Raw genomic sequence first — 17,057 nt, forward strand, 5'->3', positions numbered from 1 at the left:
GATAGCAAGTTTTATATATATATATATATATATATATATATATATATATATATATATATATATATATATATATATATATATTATATATATATATATACGGTGAATGATGGTGACGCGACGCCGGCGGAAAAATCCCCTGAGGAGTGTACTTATAACTGCTATCCAAATAATAACATGCGCGAATGCTGACAACTTCGCTAAGGGCGAGGTCTTAACTACGACTTCAACGCACACAACAAGGCTGTAATCCAACTAACCATTCTAAAGAAAATATGCAGAACACTTCTCAAAGCAAAAAAAAAACACATGAATTTTCTTGACACTAGCTAGTCATAATTTCACGATTATTTGTCTTTCCGAAACATGGCTCTCTTCACCTGATTGATATGTGGAGTTTAACGCACCGAAACCACCATATGATTATATCTCTTCACCTGATGACGTACTGTTTGTACCGACAGGTTATGAGGCAGAGTTTTCTCACCACAATGGCAGCCGACATGGCCGTTTTTGCTTTTTCGTCCACAATACCATGACGTACACTCGTCGCTATGACCTCACCCTTTCTAATAATAACTGTCAATCAGTATGGCAAGAATCTGAAGGTTCTTGTCTTCACGGTAAAAATATTGTCATGGGGCGCATTTATCGTAAGCTTTCTTCACCTTACTTTCACCTCTGCTCTGCCCTTGGTGAAATACTCGGTCGAATTATTGATGAGCACAAGAACAAAATCATCATGGAAGACTATAACGTAAACATTGCAGATATTGCTGACACTTCATGCTTGTGTTAGGAGAAATGCTTTCAAGGTAATCGACTTGAGGGCCAGATCAGTTCTTCAACACGTAGTGTACCAGGTGGGCCTAACACGCTCGTTGACCCCATTTTAACGAACGTCACTGCAAATCAGATTGCCGGTGTCATAGATTTCTTGTTTACTGACCATACTCCTGTGTTTTTTGTGTTGGATACTTGCGTAAAAAAACTGGATACAGTCAGCAAATATGTATTTCCGATTGACAAATTTCGTAATAGCATTTCTCAGACCGATTCGACTGATGTCTTAAGCGCCAGTTCTGCTACTACTGCTTACTATAAACTCTGTGATAAAATCAGTGACGCAATAAAAATTGTACCACCGCATCATCTTACTTGAAAGAATACTCGGTTCTTAGACAGCCATGGATGACTAATGGGCTTCTGCGCAGCACTGAGAAAAAAAAAACAACTTGCATAAAAAGGTAGAGTGCAGCCCTTTAACTTACCACTTCTTCAGTGGCTAGTACTCGAACACACGTTCTGTGTGGCTAAGATACAAAAAGCACACCTACTACCAGAGCCCAAGTCTTGAAAATGGAAATGGCATCCACAAGAACTGAAAGATAATTAACAAATTTCTCAACCAACATGCTTCGGAGCCGGAGATCTCTAAGGGTTTGCGTGGTATACGAGTAATCACAAATGCCTCTGAAATTGCCAATGCTTTTATTTGCACTTTTCCAGGGCAAATGTGTCTACTTCCTACCCTGCTTCCTCTCTTCCTCAATGCCCGCATTCCTTCTATCTAAGGCCTGTTTACCCGCACGAAGCTGGCCAAGTAATAAAGCAATTAAAATGTGCAGTCGCTGGTCTAGATAACATCCACTCGTCAAGAATAAAAATTATTGTCTCCGAGATCTCCAGTCCTCTAGCTCATGTAATTATTGAATGTTTAAGGCTGGTGATTTCTCTCATAAAATAGAGACAGACAGAGTGGTTCCCGTGTTCAAAAAGGTGACCGGAACTTGATCAATAACTACCGCCCGGTCACTATTCTTTCTTTCTTTAACAAAGTTACAGAGAAATCGCTTAATAACCACCTTATACAAACAAAGCCAGTCTTTTGACACTCTATCAGTTTGGTTTTAGACGCGTCTTCAGAACTCGCCTTAACAAATTTCACTGACTACCTCAAATATTCTATTGATATTGGCCTGTTTGCTGCGGACGTATTTGTGCATCTTTCTAAAGAGTTTGAAAGTATTAACCCTGAAATTCTTCCGACAGTTTTAGACACTAATGATATTTGGTGGAGGGGGGGGGGGGTTCTCACCAGAAAAGGATTGGCCACCCTGGTGCAGTATCTGGCCACTACCTCCTACATGCAAACGTAAATCAACTCTCGGCTCTCAGTCCCCAGCAGCTGTGGAGCAACTGACCACGGCGGCGGTCAGATGTGCAACAAAGCAGAGGGTGCTAAGAGGGTGCTGCCATTGAAACCTGAATTTGGCAACGTTTGATGCTAAAACTTTATCTAGTGAGGCAAGTCTAGCTGTACTATTCGAAGAGCTAGAGGCTGTTAAATGGGATATAATCGGCCTCAGTGAAGTTAGGAGGACAGAATAGGCCTATACGGTGCTAAAGAATGGGCACGTTCTTTGTTATCGGGGCTTGGCTGACAGAAGAGTACAGGGAGTGGGGTTCCTAATTCACAGAAACATAGCTGGCGACATAGAGGAATACTATAGAAATAATGAAAGGGTGGTAGGTATTGTAATTAAACTCAATAAGAGATACAAGATGAGGATGATACAGGCTTACGCGCCTATATCCAGCCATGATGACGCTCCAGTTCAAAGCTTCTTTGAAGACGTGGAATCGGCAATGAGTAAGGTAAAAATACGGAATACTATACTGATGACAGACTGCAATGCAAAGGTACGGAAAAAGCAGGCTGGAGACCAGGCAGTAGGAGATCGTGGCATCGGTACTACAAATGCCAGAGGAAAGCTACTAGTAGAATTTGCAGAACCCAATAATTTACAAATTTTCAATACCTTCTACCGAAAACGAGGAAACTGCAAGTGGACATTGAGGAGCCTTAATGACGAAATTAAGAACGAAATAGACTTTATAATAAGTGCACTACCAGGCATCGCGCAGGATGTGGAAGTGGATAGCAAGGTACGATGCAGTGACCACAGATTGGTACAGTCCCGAATTCGCCTAGTTTTGCAGAAGGAATGACAGAAACTGATACGCAAGAAGCCAATGAATGAGCTAGCACGGAGAGGGAAAGTACAGGAATTCCGAGTCTTGAATCAGAACACGTACTCGGCTCTTAGCGAGGAAACCAACCTTAGCGTAGATACAATGAACGATAATCTGACGAGTATCATTACGGAGTGTGCAGTGGAAGTTGGAGGCAGGGTAGTTAGACAAGACACTGGCAAGCTTTCCCAGGAAACGAAGAATCACATTATGAAGCGTCAAAGCATGAAAGTCTCAAGTACAACATACCAAATAAAACTGTCAGAGCTTTCAAAGTTCATTAATAGGCTTAAGGTATTTTATGCAAGAAGGTATAACATAGAGAGAATTGAACATGCTCTGAAAAACGGAGGAAGTATCAAAGCAGTGAGGAGGAAACTTGGGATAGGGAAAAATCGGATCTATGCACTAAGGTACAAAGAAGGCAAAATAAATAACAATATAGATAGTATAGTTAAAATAGTGGAGTAGTTTTACAGAGATCTGTACAGTAGCCGGGACAACCACGACTTTAATATTATAAAAACTAACAGTAACCTAGATGACACCCAACCAGTGATAATAGAAGAAGTCATAAAAGCCTTGGAGAGCATGCAAAGAGGCAAAGCTGCTTGTGAGGATTGAGTAACATCAGATCTGCTGAAAGATTGAGGACAGATTTTGTTAGAAAAACTAGCCACCCTGTTTACGAGGTGTCTCCTGACGGGAAGAGTACAACAGTCTTGGAAGAATGCTAACATCATCTCAATACATAAGAAAAGCGATGACAAGGACTTGAAGAATTACAGGCCGATCAGTTTGCTCTCCATGGTATATAGGCTACATACAAAAATAATTGCTAACAGAGTTAAGAAAACATTAGAATTCAATCAACCAAAAGAACAAGCGGAATTTCGAACAGGCTACTCAACTATTGACCACATTCAAACTATCAATCAGGTTATAGAGGAATGCTCAGAATATAATCAACCACTATGCATAGCCTTCATGGATTACGAGAAGGCGTTTGATTCAGTAAAAATATCAGCTGTCGCGCAGACACTGCGGAATCAGGGCGTCGATGAAGCATATATAAACATCCTGGAAAAATTCTATAGGGATCAACTGCTACCATAGTGCTTCATAAAAAAAGCTACAGAATACAAATAAAGAACGGTGTAAGGCAAGGGGATACAATCTCCCCAATGCACAAGAGTGGAAGCTTGGGCTAGTTGGTGCGTATTCATATTAGCAAGGTGTTTCAGCGCGCGAACAAAGGAAAAAGGACAGGGTAGACAGAAATGCAATTTACCACGTGCTCACAGGTGGTCTTCAGAGGCATAGAATGGGAACAGTTAGGGTTAAGAGTTCATGGAGAGTACATTAGTAACCTGCGCTTCGCTGATGACATTTCATTGCTGAGTAATTCAGGGGACGAATTGCAACTCATGATTACGGAGTCATACAAGGAGAGCAGAAATGTGGGCCTTAAAATAATCTGCAGAAAACAAAAGTAATGTGCAACAACCTCTGAAGAGAGCAGCGCTTTCAGATAGGTAATAGTCCATTTGAAGTTGTAGAAGACTATGTCTACTAAGGGCAAGTAATAACCGTGGAGCCGAGCCACGATATTGAAGTAACTAGGAGAATAAGAATGCGGTGGACACATTTGGCAAGCACTCTCAGATTATGACACGTAGATTGCCGTTATCCCTCAAGAGGAAGGCATATAACAGCTGTATCCTGCCGGTACTAAGCTACAAAGCAGAAACATGGAGACTTACAAAGAGGGTTCAGCTTAAATTGAGGTTTAGACAGCGAGCAATGTAAAGAAACATGGTAGGTGTAACCTTAAGAGACACGAAGAGAGCAGAGTGGATTAGGGAACGAATGAGGGTTAAGGATATAATAGTTGAAATTAATAAGAAGAAATGGACATAGGCCGGGCATGTAGCGCGTAGACAGGACAATCACTGGTCATCAAGGGTAACCAACTGACTGCCAGAGAAGGCAAGAGGGTTAGGCGGAGACAGAAAGTTAGGTGGGCAGATGAGATGAAGAAGTTTGCGAGTATAAATTGGCAGCAGCAAGCACAGGACCGAGTTAACTGGCGGAACATGGGAGAGGCCTTTATCCTGCAGTGGACGTAGCAAAGCTGATGATGATAATGATGATGATGATGATGATGATGATATTTTTGGTTCCAGGCCTTCATCGCATTTCTTGAATAGGTCTTAGCGCGTCATAGTTAGTGATTTCTGTTCTAACTCTAGCACGATTAATCAGGGTGTCCCCGAAGGCTCAATTCTTGGAGGTTTGCTGTTTTTGTTGTACATTATTGATTTACCCAAATGTCTTAATATATTTAAATGTAGTATATATACTGATGATACCACCATCTTTTCCCCAAAGAGAAATTTAGTAAACTTACTAAAGGAATTAAATAGGAACTCCGCTGATGTCGTACAATGGTGCCGTAACCATCAGCTACTAATTATAGCACTTAAAACTACATCCATGCTATTTTATTCCTTTCGTAAGACAATACCATTCATGCCATTTTTAACATCTGACTCGCATGTTATACATCCCTGCGATACGACGACTTTCCTTGGTGCTTCGATTGGCTCTCAATTAAAGTTTATTAAACACATCCCAGCAATTTACTCCAAAATTTATTTTGGCGTTTGTGTTTTAATTGAAACTCGCCCGTTTTTTTCCACTGCGCAATCTTCGTTAATCATACTTCACCTTCGCTTAGAGTCATTTAACATATTGTTGTTCTTCCTGGCAAAACACTTACATGATTCATCTCTCCAAGTTTGCTCACTTGCAGAAAAAAGCAATAAAAATTATCACCTTCAGTCACTGAAGGGAGTCTGCCACGCCCGTGCACCGTAATGTAGGCTTTATCTCCATCAATCATTCCATCTCATTGAAACTGGGTACCCTCATTTTTCGTGCACGTCATCTTGACATTCAACTAGAAAGCATCTCACTCCGTTTTCTAACACAAGTTTGACTAGATTCTCCTCTGATCTTAGCTTACTGTTGCTGGTAGTACACTCGAACTATGGCAAACAGAAAGCGCTTTTTTTAGGTGTTTTTCTATAAAACTCGCTTCCCTTGATCAATATAATTTGTCATAATATGCCTACATTTTAAATAAAATGAGGGAAGATTCCTTTCACCTTTCATGCTAAATGTTTTCAGCGTTTTATTTTTTGCGTTTTTTTCATTTTTCAAGTGATGTAACTCTTTGCAGTATGTATATTATTTACACGTTTTTCGATATTGTATGTTCTAGGCCTTGCAACTTTAAAATTATTTGCGCTCTTGCTTTTCTGTTTTTGCTTAGAAATTCACGCTTCGTAATATGCTTCTCATCGTCACTTATCTGCCCTGTATTTCCCTAATCTATTTTCAATAAGAGGTCCCCCTGACGGTATTTACCTTGGGACTTCCTTCTGTAGCACTTACGAACGAAGTCATTTGTATTTGATGATGACATTTCAATAAACTTTCAACCGTCAACTACTATTATCTTCATGATTCTCGCTTGCCTAATTATAACTGTGGTGGCTAAGTTGCTTGCACAATAAAGTGTTTATTTATTCTGTTTCTTCTGACACAGGACGTCGAATAAAATGGTTTACAATGCAGCAGCAGAACGTCGGCCAGCACAAGCTTTCACGGCTGTTAACGAAAGTAAGCTATAACAATTTAAAACATTTCTGATGTAACACATTCAGTTGAGGTTGCTTGCCAGTTTTGTGCCTCACTAAATAACTAGAGTTCAGGTTCAGTGGAGTAATTCGGGCGTCTGTCTGGAAAGTGTACTAACATCAGTTTTTCCAAGGTGGGTTTATTGTTCACAATAAAATTGGTAGATGTGCAGAGACCGCATTGAGCAAGGTTGCAGCTGCGAAAAGGGTGCTAATATATTTGAATGGTCAATGATTCATTATGCCGAGGTCACACCTAATCATATTGACACTAGCTTGACGTCATGCTATAGAACCACTACGGTGACACCAAGATGCTGTCTGCCTAGTTCTGATAAAATGGAGCAATACTTCTAAAACAGGCGTTAGGCATCCCCAAAGCAATTAAAATGACCACTTGAATATGAAGTGGTCATCAAAACATCACGTCACCTTGTTTGAGCACTTGGCGAGAAGCACGTTTTATGTTATGACGTCAGGATTCAGTAAGAATAGCAAGAACGGCTAAAATTATTGTAATTAGCATTTTAGTGTCTGCTCACTTTCAGAAATACATTCAGAAAAAAAAACTTTCTGAAAAAAAATACATGTTCTAGGCTTTGAGGGTTTGGCCCATTTTTCGGTGCGAAAAAAAACCGTGGTGATTAAAAATAATTCTGTCAGTAGCCACAGACGCAATGGCAAACACTTTATTGAATATAGTTTGCCCGTGTTCTTCAACCAAAAAAAAAACAAACAAACCTTATGATTGAGTGGGTTTAAAAGACAACTTAAAAGATTGTACTCAAGTTTTTATCAGCATTCATGATTGCTACCAGTCACATTGAACCGTGAACAGTAGAAGCGGGGCCTCGGATGTCAGCGCTGGCAATGATAATTAAAAAGGGCATAGGTGTTGCGTTAATAATAACATAGTATACTGCTACACCATGCTTAGTACATGAGACACGAGCCACTGGTAGTTACATAATTTTGATGTGTAAACAATTATGAAACAGGATGAACCAGAGTTCTTTTAGTGGAAACTGCACAAGACGGTAGGCGATATGAGCAGTTGCAGGACTAACAGTGGCTCATATCCTTCAGGACAAAAAGGAATAAACATTAAAACTATGTTTAAGGGGCAAATTCACTGCTTTAATTGTAGCCCTGCTCTTTGTTAATTTTATTCATGATTTTTATGGTGTCCGTGGCTTTAGGTTCAAAAGATCTTGTGGTTCCATTGATTAGGCTTAATCCACACACTTCGACAGACACACACACGCACACAGTGCTAACTTCCAACTAATGATTTATTTGCGATCACACCTGCTATTTATACAATAACAGTAGATCGATAAAACGTAGAAGCCATCATGTAAAAATACAGCACAGTTCATGCGCGTGTAATTACTCAAAGCGACAATGTGCTCTCTCCAACGTCGCAGTGAAGATTCTAGATACATTTTTTTTATCTGACAAAGCTAAGGAAGTCACACTCACGCATGTTTCGTTACACCCATATGAATGATTAACCCCAAACAACTGGCCTGGCAGCGTGCCCTAAATAAGCTTGATGAGTATTTAGCCCCACTACATCTGAATAGAAATGACTCAAGCGTCATGTTCATCTGGTGCACGGAAAAGTAGGCATGCTGCAAACGCGTCTAATACTAGGTGAGTTAGAGGTACCGTAAAACGCTATGCGTTTAGGCGTAAATGTTCACTCACGTTGAAAGTGCCCATGCGCTTGCTTCAGCGCATTTATTCGACAGCTTGTGCCTTGTACGGTCGAGTGGTCTGCATTCTTGAACCTGGTAATAATTCATCCCATTAGCCCCATTAACAACGATAGGAAGATTTAAGTACTTACAATACATGATGGTTGCCTAAATCTCAAGTGAAAAAATTGAACAATAAATGCTACAAGAAACCGAAAACCAATAATATTAACGGCAACTCAACATTTACCATAGCGTTGCGGTACGTGCGGCAAATCCTTGGCTTTTTTTTTCAATTCAATGAGTCGTTGGGCTGCCAAATTCCCAAAAAATGATGAAAACGGCTGACAACTTTCAAAAATTTGTGACACCTAGCACCCATTGCAGCGTAGCTTCAAGAAATGTTTTGAAAGATGTAGATCATACCCCTAAAAGCAAGTTCGATGGGAAATGAAGCAGTAAGGCTGAGTAGATGAACACACAAAACGTAAAAACGAGATTTCTGAAAAAGGGTTGGTGAAAGTCCTACCTAAAGTAATGATTCCTCTAGCCAAACGCAATAAAATTGAACGACGCAGAGTCACGGGACAGCTGTTGAAAGGTGCCATTAGCTCCAAGTAAAGCAGTAGGTACAGCTGCTAAAAGCATTAGCGATTGCTTTTGACAAAAATAATTGATATCAAAGACGAAGTACATTTATGAGGCTTTGAGTATTTTCGCGAAAATCTCTCTACCGCCATCAAGAACTCAGAACATATTGTTTCGTCACTGAATATAGACTGGTGCTGGCAAGTTATATGTCGAAAGCAAAGATAGTGACACCAGGTAGCAATGAATATTGAGCAAAATTGCTGCTTGCGGATGCATGCCGTCGACTTACCTTACTGGTGCGCATCGAATAGGAACAACACATTTCATATACCACGCATATATTGCAATTTAACGTCTTTATTATCATCCCGGCTGCAGCGGCTGCATTTTCGATGGAGGCGGAAATGTCGTAGGCCCGTGTGCTCAGATTTGGGTGCACGTTAAAGAACCCCAGGTGGTCAAAATTTCCGGAGTCCTCCACTACGGCGTCTCTCATAATCATGCGGTGGTTTTGGGACGTTAAACCCCACAAATCAATCAATCAACGTCTTTATTATGATTTTCTTCGTGCAAGGTAACGAACTACTACGTGCAAGACACCACATCTGGCGAAGAAGTCTCGAACAATCATATTGTAGTCGGTGCTCATTTCTTCTATATTATATTTATTCTAGTTGACACTGTCATACTGAGCTGATTGATGTGAATTTTTACCACTACAGCCACAACGTACTACAAAAGTTCACTTTCGATAGATAAGCAACTTTGTGTGGAGAGACGTGTGGTATTGTACTCAGTCGACACAATGAAGAAAAAGAACGGGGCCAATGACATATAACCACCACTATTTTTTTTCCTAACTATTGGCCAGGCATCGCAACTTTGCATTGAAACATTGTGGAACAGGCCAACAACAGAAATTTAACTTTCTATTTGCATTTCTGTAATAGGTGGATCCACAAGTTATAGAGTTGCATTTAATTATACGTCAGAGTACTGCGCAATTATAAAGAAGCAAAATGAGACAGGTGGAGGTAAGTAATCACTTTCATTCGATATTTAATAAGGAGAATTCCTTAGCAAACTGCCAGTACATCTATCTATCTATCTATCTATCTATCTATCTATCTATCTATCTATCTATCTATCTATCTATCTATCTATCTATCTATCTATCTATCTATCTATCTATCTATCTATCTATCTATTTTTCTATCTATTTATCTATCTATCTATCTATCTATTTATCTATCTATCTTTCTATCTATCTTTCCATCCTATCTATCTATCTATCTATCTATCCGCCCTACGAATTTCAGCTCTCCTGGCCGTTTAAATAACGGTATCGATACCAATATTCGCATGGCATAACATGGCTGTAAGAAGAACATATTTGACTAGTTATAACATAAAAATCGTGACATGTATGTCATGACTGTCATGATTTACATTTCATGGTCCTGCAGCTGTTGCGGTGGGTTCGTTCACATGGCAATTTGCAAAACTGGCATGGTATAGCATGATTGCATGGCAGACACAAACCACAGACCTTGACGTCCCTAACGTCCTAACTCAACCTAGAACTCCACAAAAAGAAACTACCTGCCATCCAAGACATGGCTGAAGCATCTACCCAGCACCTCCACCACTCTGAAACGTGGATATTGGCGTAAGTAGTACTTGAACAGCTGGTCTTTTGATGCGGAAAGCGTACGGCCGCAACCGACGCAGAAATCACAACGCTCGGGAAATCACAACGCTCGGGTACTTAGCATTAGGCTAAGTACATGCATTTTACGGTACTTATCATTTCAAACGGCACCAGTTGATTGAAACGGCCGATCCCATCCGCAGTACCCATCGATGTTGCTCAAGATTCAGCGTTCATACTTGCCCGATTGTCAATTAAAGAGCAATTATCACGCATATCTGAGGCACCATAACAACACGTATATATTCTGTATGTGCGTGTTTTACTAGAAAAGGTAAACCTAAGTTATTTTAAGGACCGTAGCGTTTATCACTCGGCGCTGGCCATGCAACGCTTGCACTCAAAGGGAAGTGTTTCAAACGCCTTTCTACGACGACATGGTGGTGGCACCTACTAATCGCCTTGCGTACTACACTATATCACCTCTGAGACGGCTGCACACGCCCGTCTCAGGGCCAAGCGCTCCGTTTTCCAAGAAAACTGCCAGACGGCGCTCATGTCACACGTGTGACGTGACTTGATACGCTCGTTCGCCTCCACTGCACGCTCGAGGCACTCTAAGGCAGTGCCTTCAGAATACTATTCACCAATTTTCTTGCGCAGAACATCAAATAAACGTTTTTTTTAATATCTCCAGACGCAAGAATTTCGTCTTTCGACGACATTTGCAGATTAATATGCAGATACGGGTGAATTTTTATGATGGCCGCTCTTTATAGGGCATTCAGGGGCAGAGACATGTTTGGTCATGAAAGTGTTCTGTATTTTTAGTGGCTCAATGGTGAATACAATTTCAGTAGAACATACTCGTTTATGAAACAATAGTCTTCGGATAGTGAATGTCACATGTGAGATTTCTGACAGGCTGCTACATGTGCAATTTACTGTCAGCTGAGGCACCTTTTCTACTTTATTAATATACACACCAACAGGTCTGTTTTTAATATACACACCAAGATTTTAATATACACACCAACAGGTCTGTCTTCACGAACAGGGAAACTCCAAACTATTGATAAATGTGAGACCCTTAATAAACACCAACATCGTAATGTTGGACAATCATATTATAGCAATTGATGGCTCAATAGCGTAACACTGGCATGCTTCATGCAATAAAATGAAGTTTGTCGCGTGGTGCACCGAAACCCTTTCACGAGGACAAACCGGACATTTGAACATTTTTTTAACAACTTTGGTCAAGTGCAGATCGTAAGTATCTCTTAAGAATGACCCTGAAAGAGCGAGTGTCAAGAATTTTAGCTTACGAACGCAACGTTCCGAACATTTGGAGCCTGAGACGTGGACGTTGCGATACACCGAAAACTGATGGTTCCTCTTTTAGGGGCGAAGCTCCTTATAGCGGCACCCGTTTGTCCCTCGTAGTCGTAGTAGTATTCATTGTGTAACCAGTCTTACAATTACCTCCAATGCGGTGCCAGTGAGAGATTAATTCTGTGCGTTGTTGAACAATAAAAAATTAGCACCGCGCGCGTTAACTAAAAGACGAATTCTCCTGCCTCATCCCTTTTAGCAGCCATTGGCATGTACATTGAGCACTATCTGACAAGAAAGGGTTGCTACGTCATACTCGCTGGGCATAATCTCCTTAGTTTTAGAAAGGTTTAGCGAGCGTTGGGCCGCAGTGCCATGAATACAGTGAACTAGTATATACCATGAACTCGAGGTAGTTAAAGGGGGGAAGTAGACACGAAGCGCAAGCCGTAAGAAAGTGTGCGTGTGCCTCCTCTCGTTCAGTCCTTGGAATTTCCGCTGGATGGCGGTGCTTCCATATGAGGAATATATGATGAAAAGATGCGAGATGGTGGTACTTGGAGTGCTGAATAGGGGGACGAACGAACACACAGACAGATGCATGGACGGACGCACGGATGGCTGCACGGACGGATAGACGCATGAACGGATGCAGGAGCGGATGCATGGACAAAAGCAGGGACGGGCGCACAGATGAACGTGCGGACGCACAAACAAAAACACGCACGGACGGGCGGATGGACACACGGGTGGCCACACAGACGCATGCTTGGATGTACGGAAGCAAGAACGAGTGGATGAATGGATGCTTCGCCCCACTATCAATCATTCACTCCGTGGATATGCTGCCATTTTTTTTACAGTGATTCTTATAGCAACGTGGCACCTCATGGTTGGTCTGTATTTTACGCACATTTACTGAAACCGGAAGTTGCTAAACCATAGCGAGCGAAAAAAGAATTCGTGAACGAAAGGGCTTCAAAAAAAACTTCATGGAAAGCCGTCTCAAAAATTTTCGCATATCGTAGACGTATGTTGGCTAGTGGCCCTATGAAAAGACCGTTGTAAGAAGCTAGCTTTGCATGTGTTTCGTTGCGCTGATGGCAAATTTATTGTATCTTGTCATCATTTCGAAAGATACAATAATCTATCTTGCCATCTTGCCATCAGTTTATTGTATCTGATGCGTTTATTGTAAAGAGTGGCTGTACGCGTAAGATTAAGCCGCCGAACGTGGACCTCACGTATATATCGATGCCGATTTGCAAAGAACTGCGAAGAACAGCGCCAGTGGTATCAAAATCAGGCTAGTGTGATGGATCCTGGTTGCTTCCTGTAGAGTGACACGTTACAACTACGAAGCGATAAAGGAAAGCCCTAGCATTTAATAATACAATTATTGTTTTGGAGGCATATATTTGAGCTAGAAAATAACAGCATGCACGTATTATTGAACAATAGTACGTGCACGCTTGTTCAATAATTTCAATCTTTATTACCCGAGAGCTATAGGGACACGGCAAAATAATGGAACACAATATACAGCATTCGCACCACCTCCCAAGGCATTAAAAACGTCGAGAGGCACAGAAAAATAATTTTTATCTTTTCTTTTTGAGAGCGAGACTAATCGTCAAGTACATTCCCACAGATTACTACGACGCCTGTGAACTATGGGTGAACGACAAGTACTTGAAAAGTGAACCTCAAGAACAAGAACTCTGCAAAACAAATTTTGAGACATATTGCAACCGTAACAACGCAACAGAATTCAATTATGAGGACTGTCAAGCCAGTGATGGTAAACTCACTCTTATTTTGTGAACAGCTTCCAGCGTCGTGAATTTACAATAACCGCAATAAGTAAATATTTTCATAAAGATTATCACAATAAACTTATTGTGCTTCCTGCCTTATGAACTATTATATTTACAGTGTCTATGGTGTATTTACCGACACATTTTTGCATGTTGCGTATAGCAAACCGTATAAGAACCATGAGTTGTTTCTCTTTGGAAATGACACCGCTACTTGACACTAAAAACATATGAGACTGTGTTAATGATTCACTGAATAGCTTGATTGACAATTTATTTAGGCATTATCAACCCGAACCGCGTTATTCAGGATGATCTGCTACTTTGGACATTTTTATGGTCCCGGAAGACAGCTATATCATTTAATAAGATCGCAGGCAAAATAGGCTTGAACTTTCGTTTAAAAACTACGCATCGTCTTTAAACAAGATGCCTATTTCTCAACAAGGTCTTTTTTCAAGTGTTCGTGTTTGAATGAACAGCTGCACACTATCACGAAGCAATTTTTTACAATACGAGATGACTGACGGTCACAGCAATGGTTTGAGTCACAGCTTCCTATGCATCATTAAACCTATTTCCCTGCAGTGGTTCAATATACCGCTTCCGCAGTGACATAAAAATACAAGAAAAAGGCAAAAATCACAAACAGAAATACCATCTGTTGAGTTGCTCATGAGAAAATGCCACCATGGTCGATACTGCTGCAGGGAAATAAGCAAGAGATGCTTCAAGGTGCAGCCTCCTGACCACTTCTCATTAAGGATGCCCGTTGCTCTCTTTTCACAATGTTTTCGCATCTGCAAACAGATTCTAATTCCGTATAGACTATCATGAGATTGAACAATAAATATACACTTTATTGAGGTTCCTACGTGCGCTTTTATACTCTGTAATAACGTTAACTCTTAGTAATTTATTAAACTAATTGGCTACAGATGAAAGCAATAGTAATTTTATACAATCATGGGTTTATCGCTGTTGCGTAACAGCAAAAACTGTGTTAATGAACAAAATGCCATAAAGTAGCTCAGGTCTAGTTAAATCATGACGCACTAGTTTTGCCTTCATCGAGAACTGCATCTTGGACAGGTGTCTCAATTTATGCGTGACACACAATGTACATGCGTACACTTGACATGGCACTGCCTGGACCGTTGAGCGAAAGGAACCAGAAATCAATATAAAAGGTAAAAAGGTAAACGGCCATAGTAAATGCGTACGTGTAATTTGCAAGCTTATATTAGGCTAGGTTTCAAAATTGTTTGAAATCAGGCAGAAAAGCTGATTTTAAAAACAACTGCAGTAGAGAACGTCCAACTTCTGACTACTATGGTAAAAACAAAGCTATCAAAAAGAAGTTAGAAGCTTGTTATACAAAAAATACGTAAAGAAGATGTTTCGAGAAGTGGACATATCTTCTTTAAGGCTAGATGGAATTCCCTTAGCGCTAGCGTGTACGTGCTTCGTATCCTTTCCTCCATCTTAACAAAAGACGATAAGAGGGCAACTATGAATATGTGGGTAGGATTGTGGGGAGGAGTGCCGGGAGGAGTTGTGTGAGTGAAAAGGGAAGAAGTATTCCTTTAATAAATAGAGAGGAATAAATCGGAGGAAGGTGTGGGGCGGGGGCCTTCACAAAACCATGGTTGTGAGACGTTGACACACCATTTAACTACGATACATTAGAGGTTATGGAAGGACTCAAGTCTCAATTTTTTGTGTCGATGTACTTTATCAAGTAATTTAAGAGTCCTTTTCTTTGACATTCATGCCTGCTGACTGAAGGTGACCTGAACTTATGAATAAAAAAATGAGAGTATATTTTTGGTCGCTTGTGGGCCGATATTTCCACTGAGCTATGTAATGTGTGAGATTGTTGAAGTTGTGACCCGCTACGTTAAAATGCTAAGCCGCTACTTTCACTAATTCCCTTTTCATATCCGCGTAGCGAGCACTTTATCGAACAATAATGGTCTGTCCCGTTTCGCTAGTGTACCATTTGTGACAATATGAGCATTACATTATGTAGAAAACATTTAAATGGTTCAGGTAAAACCAGATTCCATGTGTTGGACGTAGTCACTTGCAGTGTTTTCAATTATCACGTAATCTTGGAGGTTTTTGCGAGTCTTGCATCTTGGACAAAAGAAGGTGTAGCCTTGTGAATAGAATGTGCGTTTACATTTGCCTGCACTAATATTTAGGATTCCTATGGCAGGCGTCCCGCGCCTGTGCTACTCCAGGAGAGACTTTTCTAAGGCACTCTTTGCTTGTCAGTATCGGATAATATTTACGAAGGACGAAATTTATGTTTAGGACCACCTTTGAGCAGTTGCTTACAAATGCTGTTTGCTGATTGGATTGTGCTACGGGGGCTGTATAACTCGTGTTGTTTTTCTATATAGTTTACACGCTTATTGGTATATCTTGTTAAGTGTGTAGCTGAGGCTGCAATGCCTTCTTTGTAGAAAAAATAATATTTTGTGAGCGCTAAAGTAGCAACTTATCATGGCCGTACTACAGGCCGTTATAACAGTCAGCCGCCACCCGATCCAAAAGGCACAGCCGGATACATCCTCTAATCCATCCGGGCATCGGAGCGGCTGGGGCGCTGAAATTGTACGGCACGCACCGAAGCTGTGCAAAGTTATCAAATTATTCGTGAAGGTAGAATACGTCTTCATAGTGATGCAAGTTTCAAGGGAATTCGGGAAAACTGCAACACAGTGAAGTTCAGGTTCGAATTAGGACCTTAAGCAAGAAATTTGAAGGCACGCTGATTGCATTGTAAGATATTCTACCGCTATAAAAGCATGCTTACTTTTTTCTATGAAGCATCTAGTGAATATTTGTGTACAATCCCGACTTATCCAACGACTTTGGTGGTTTTTTACGCATCACGGAAGAAGTTGCAACTTTGGATGGCACATATCGAACCATTCAGGCTATATATACACATTCGGTGCTTCAATATACGAAGATACATATCTTGAAATCGCCTCTCGCCTACTTAACCAACGGCCACTTTGAATGAATCTGTGCTAGTAATTCAGCAATTCTTGAAGATCGAACAGTACTTCCAATTACGTTTACCTCGCTGTTGTGTTTTCTTTTGCGTTATTTATCACTACGCTGCTCTAGCGCGTTCTAAGTTCGGTTGGCCATGCAATGTAGTTTTTCGGTTCTTTGCTCTTATGTGTAGATTACTCATGCTGTTTTGCTA

The 17,057-nt window shown here is 40.7% G+C and overlaps 1 protein-coding gene across 2 annotated transcripts in view; it reads left to right on the forward strand.

Moving 5' to 3' along the window:
* Positions 1 to 13,926, forward strand: part of LOC142761635 (uncharacterized) — a 35,670-nt gene extending 21,744 nt beyond the window's left edge. For both annotated transcript variants that reach the window (XM_075872334.1, XM_075872335.1), the window contains 3 exons: positions 6,647 to 6,720; positions 9,979 to 10,062; positions 13,666 to 13,926. In XM_075872334.1, the coding sequence (XP_075728449.1) occupies positions 6,647 to 6,720; positions 9,979 to 10,062; positions 13,666 to 13,838 (331 nt within the window). In that variant the 3' untranslated portion in view covers positions 13,839 to 13,926. The remainder of the gene's footprint in view (positions 1 to 6,646; positions 6,721 to 9,978; positions 10,063 to 13,665) is intronic.
* Positions 13,927 to 17,057: the final 3,131 nt, after the last annotated feature.

The sequence above is a fragment of the Rhipicephalus microplus genome, chromosome 8 (genome assembly GCF_043290135.1).
Source record: "Rhipicephalus microplus isolate Deutch F79 chromosome 8, USDA_Rmic, whole genome shotgun sequence".
Lineage (NCBI taxonomy): Eukaryota > Metazoa > Arthropoda > Arachnida > Ixodida > Ixodidae > Rhipicephalus > Rhipicephalus microplus.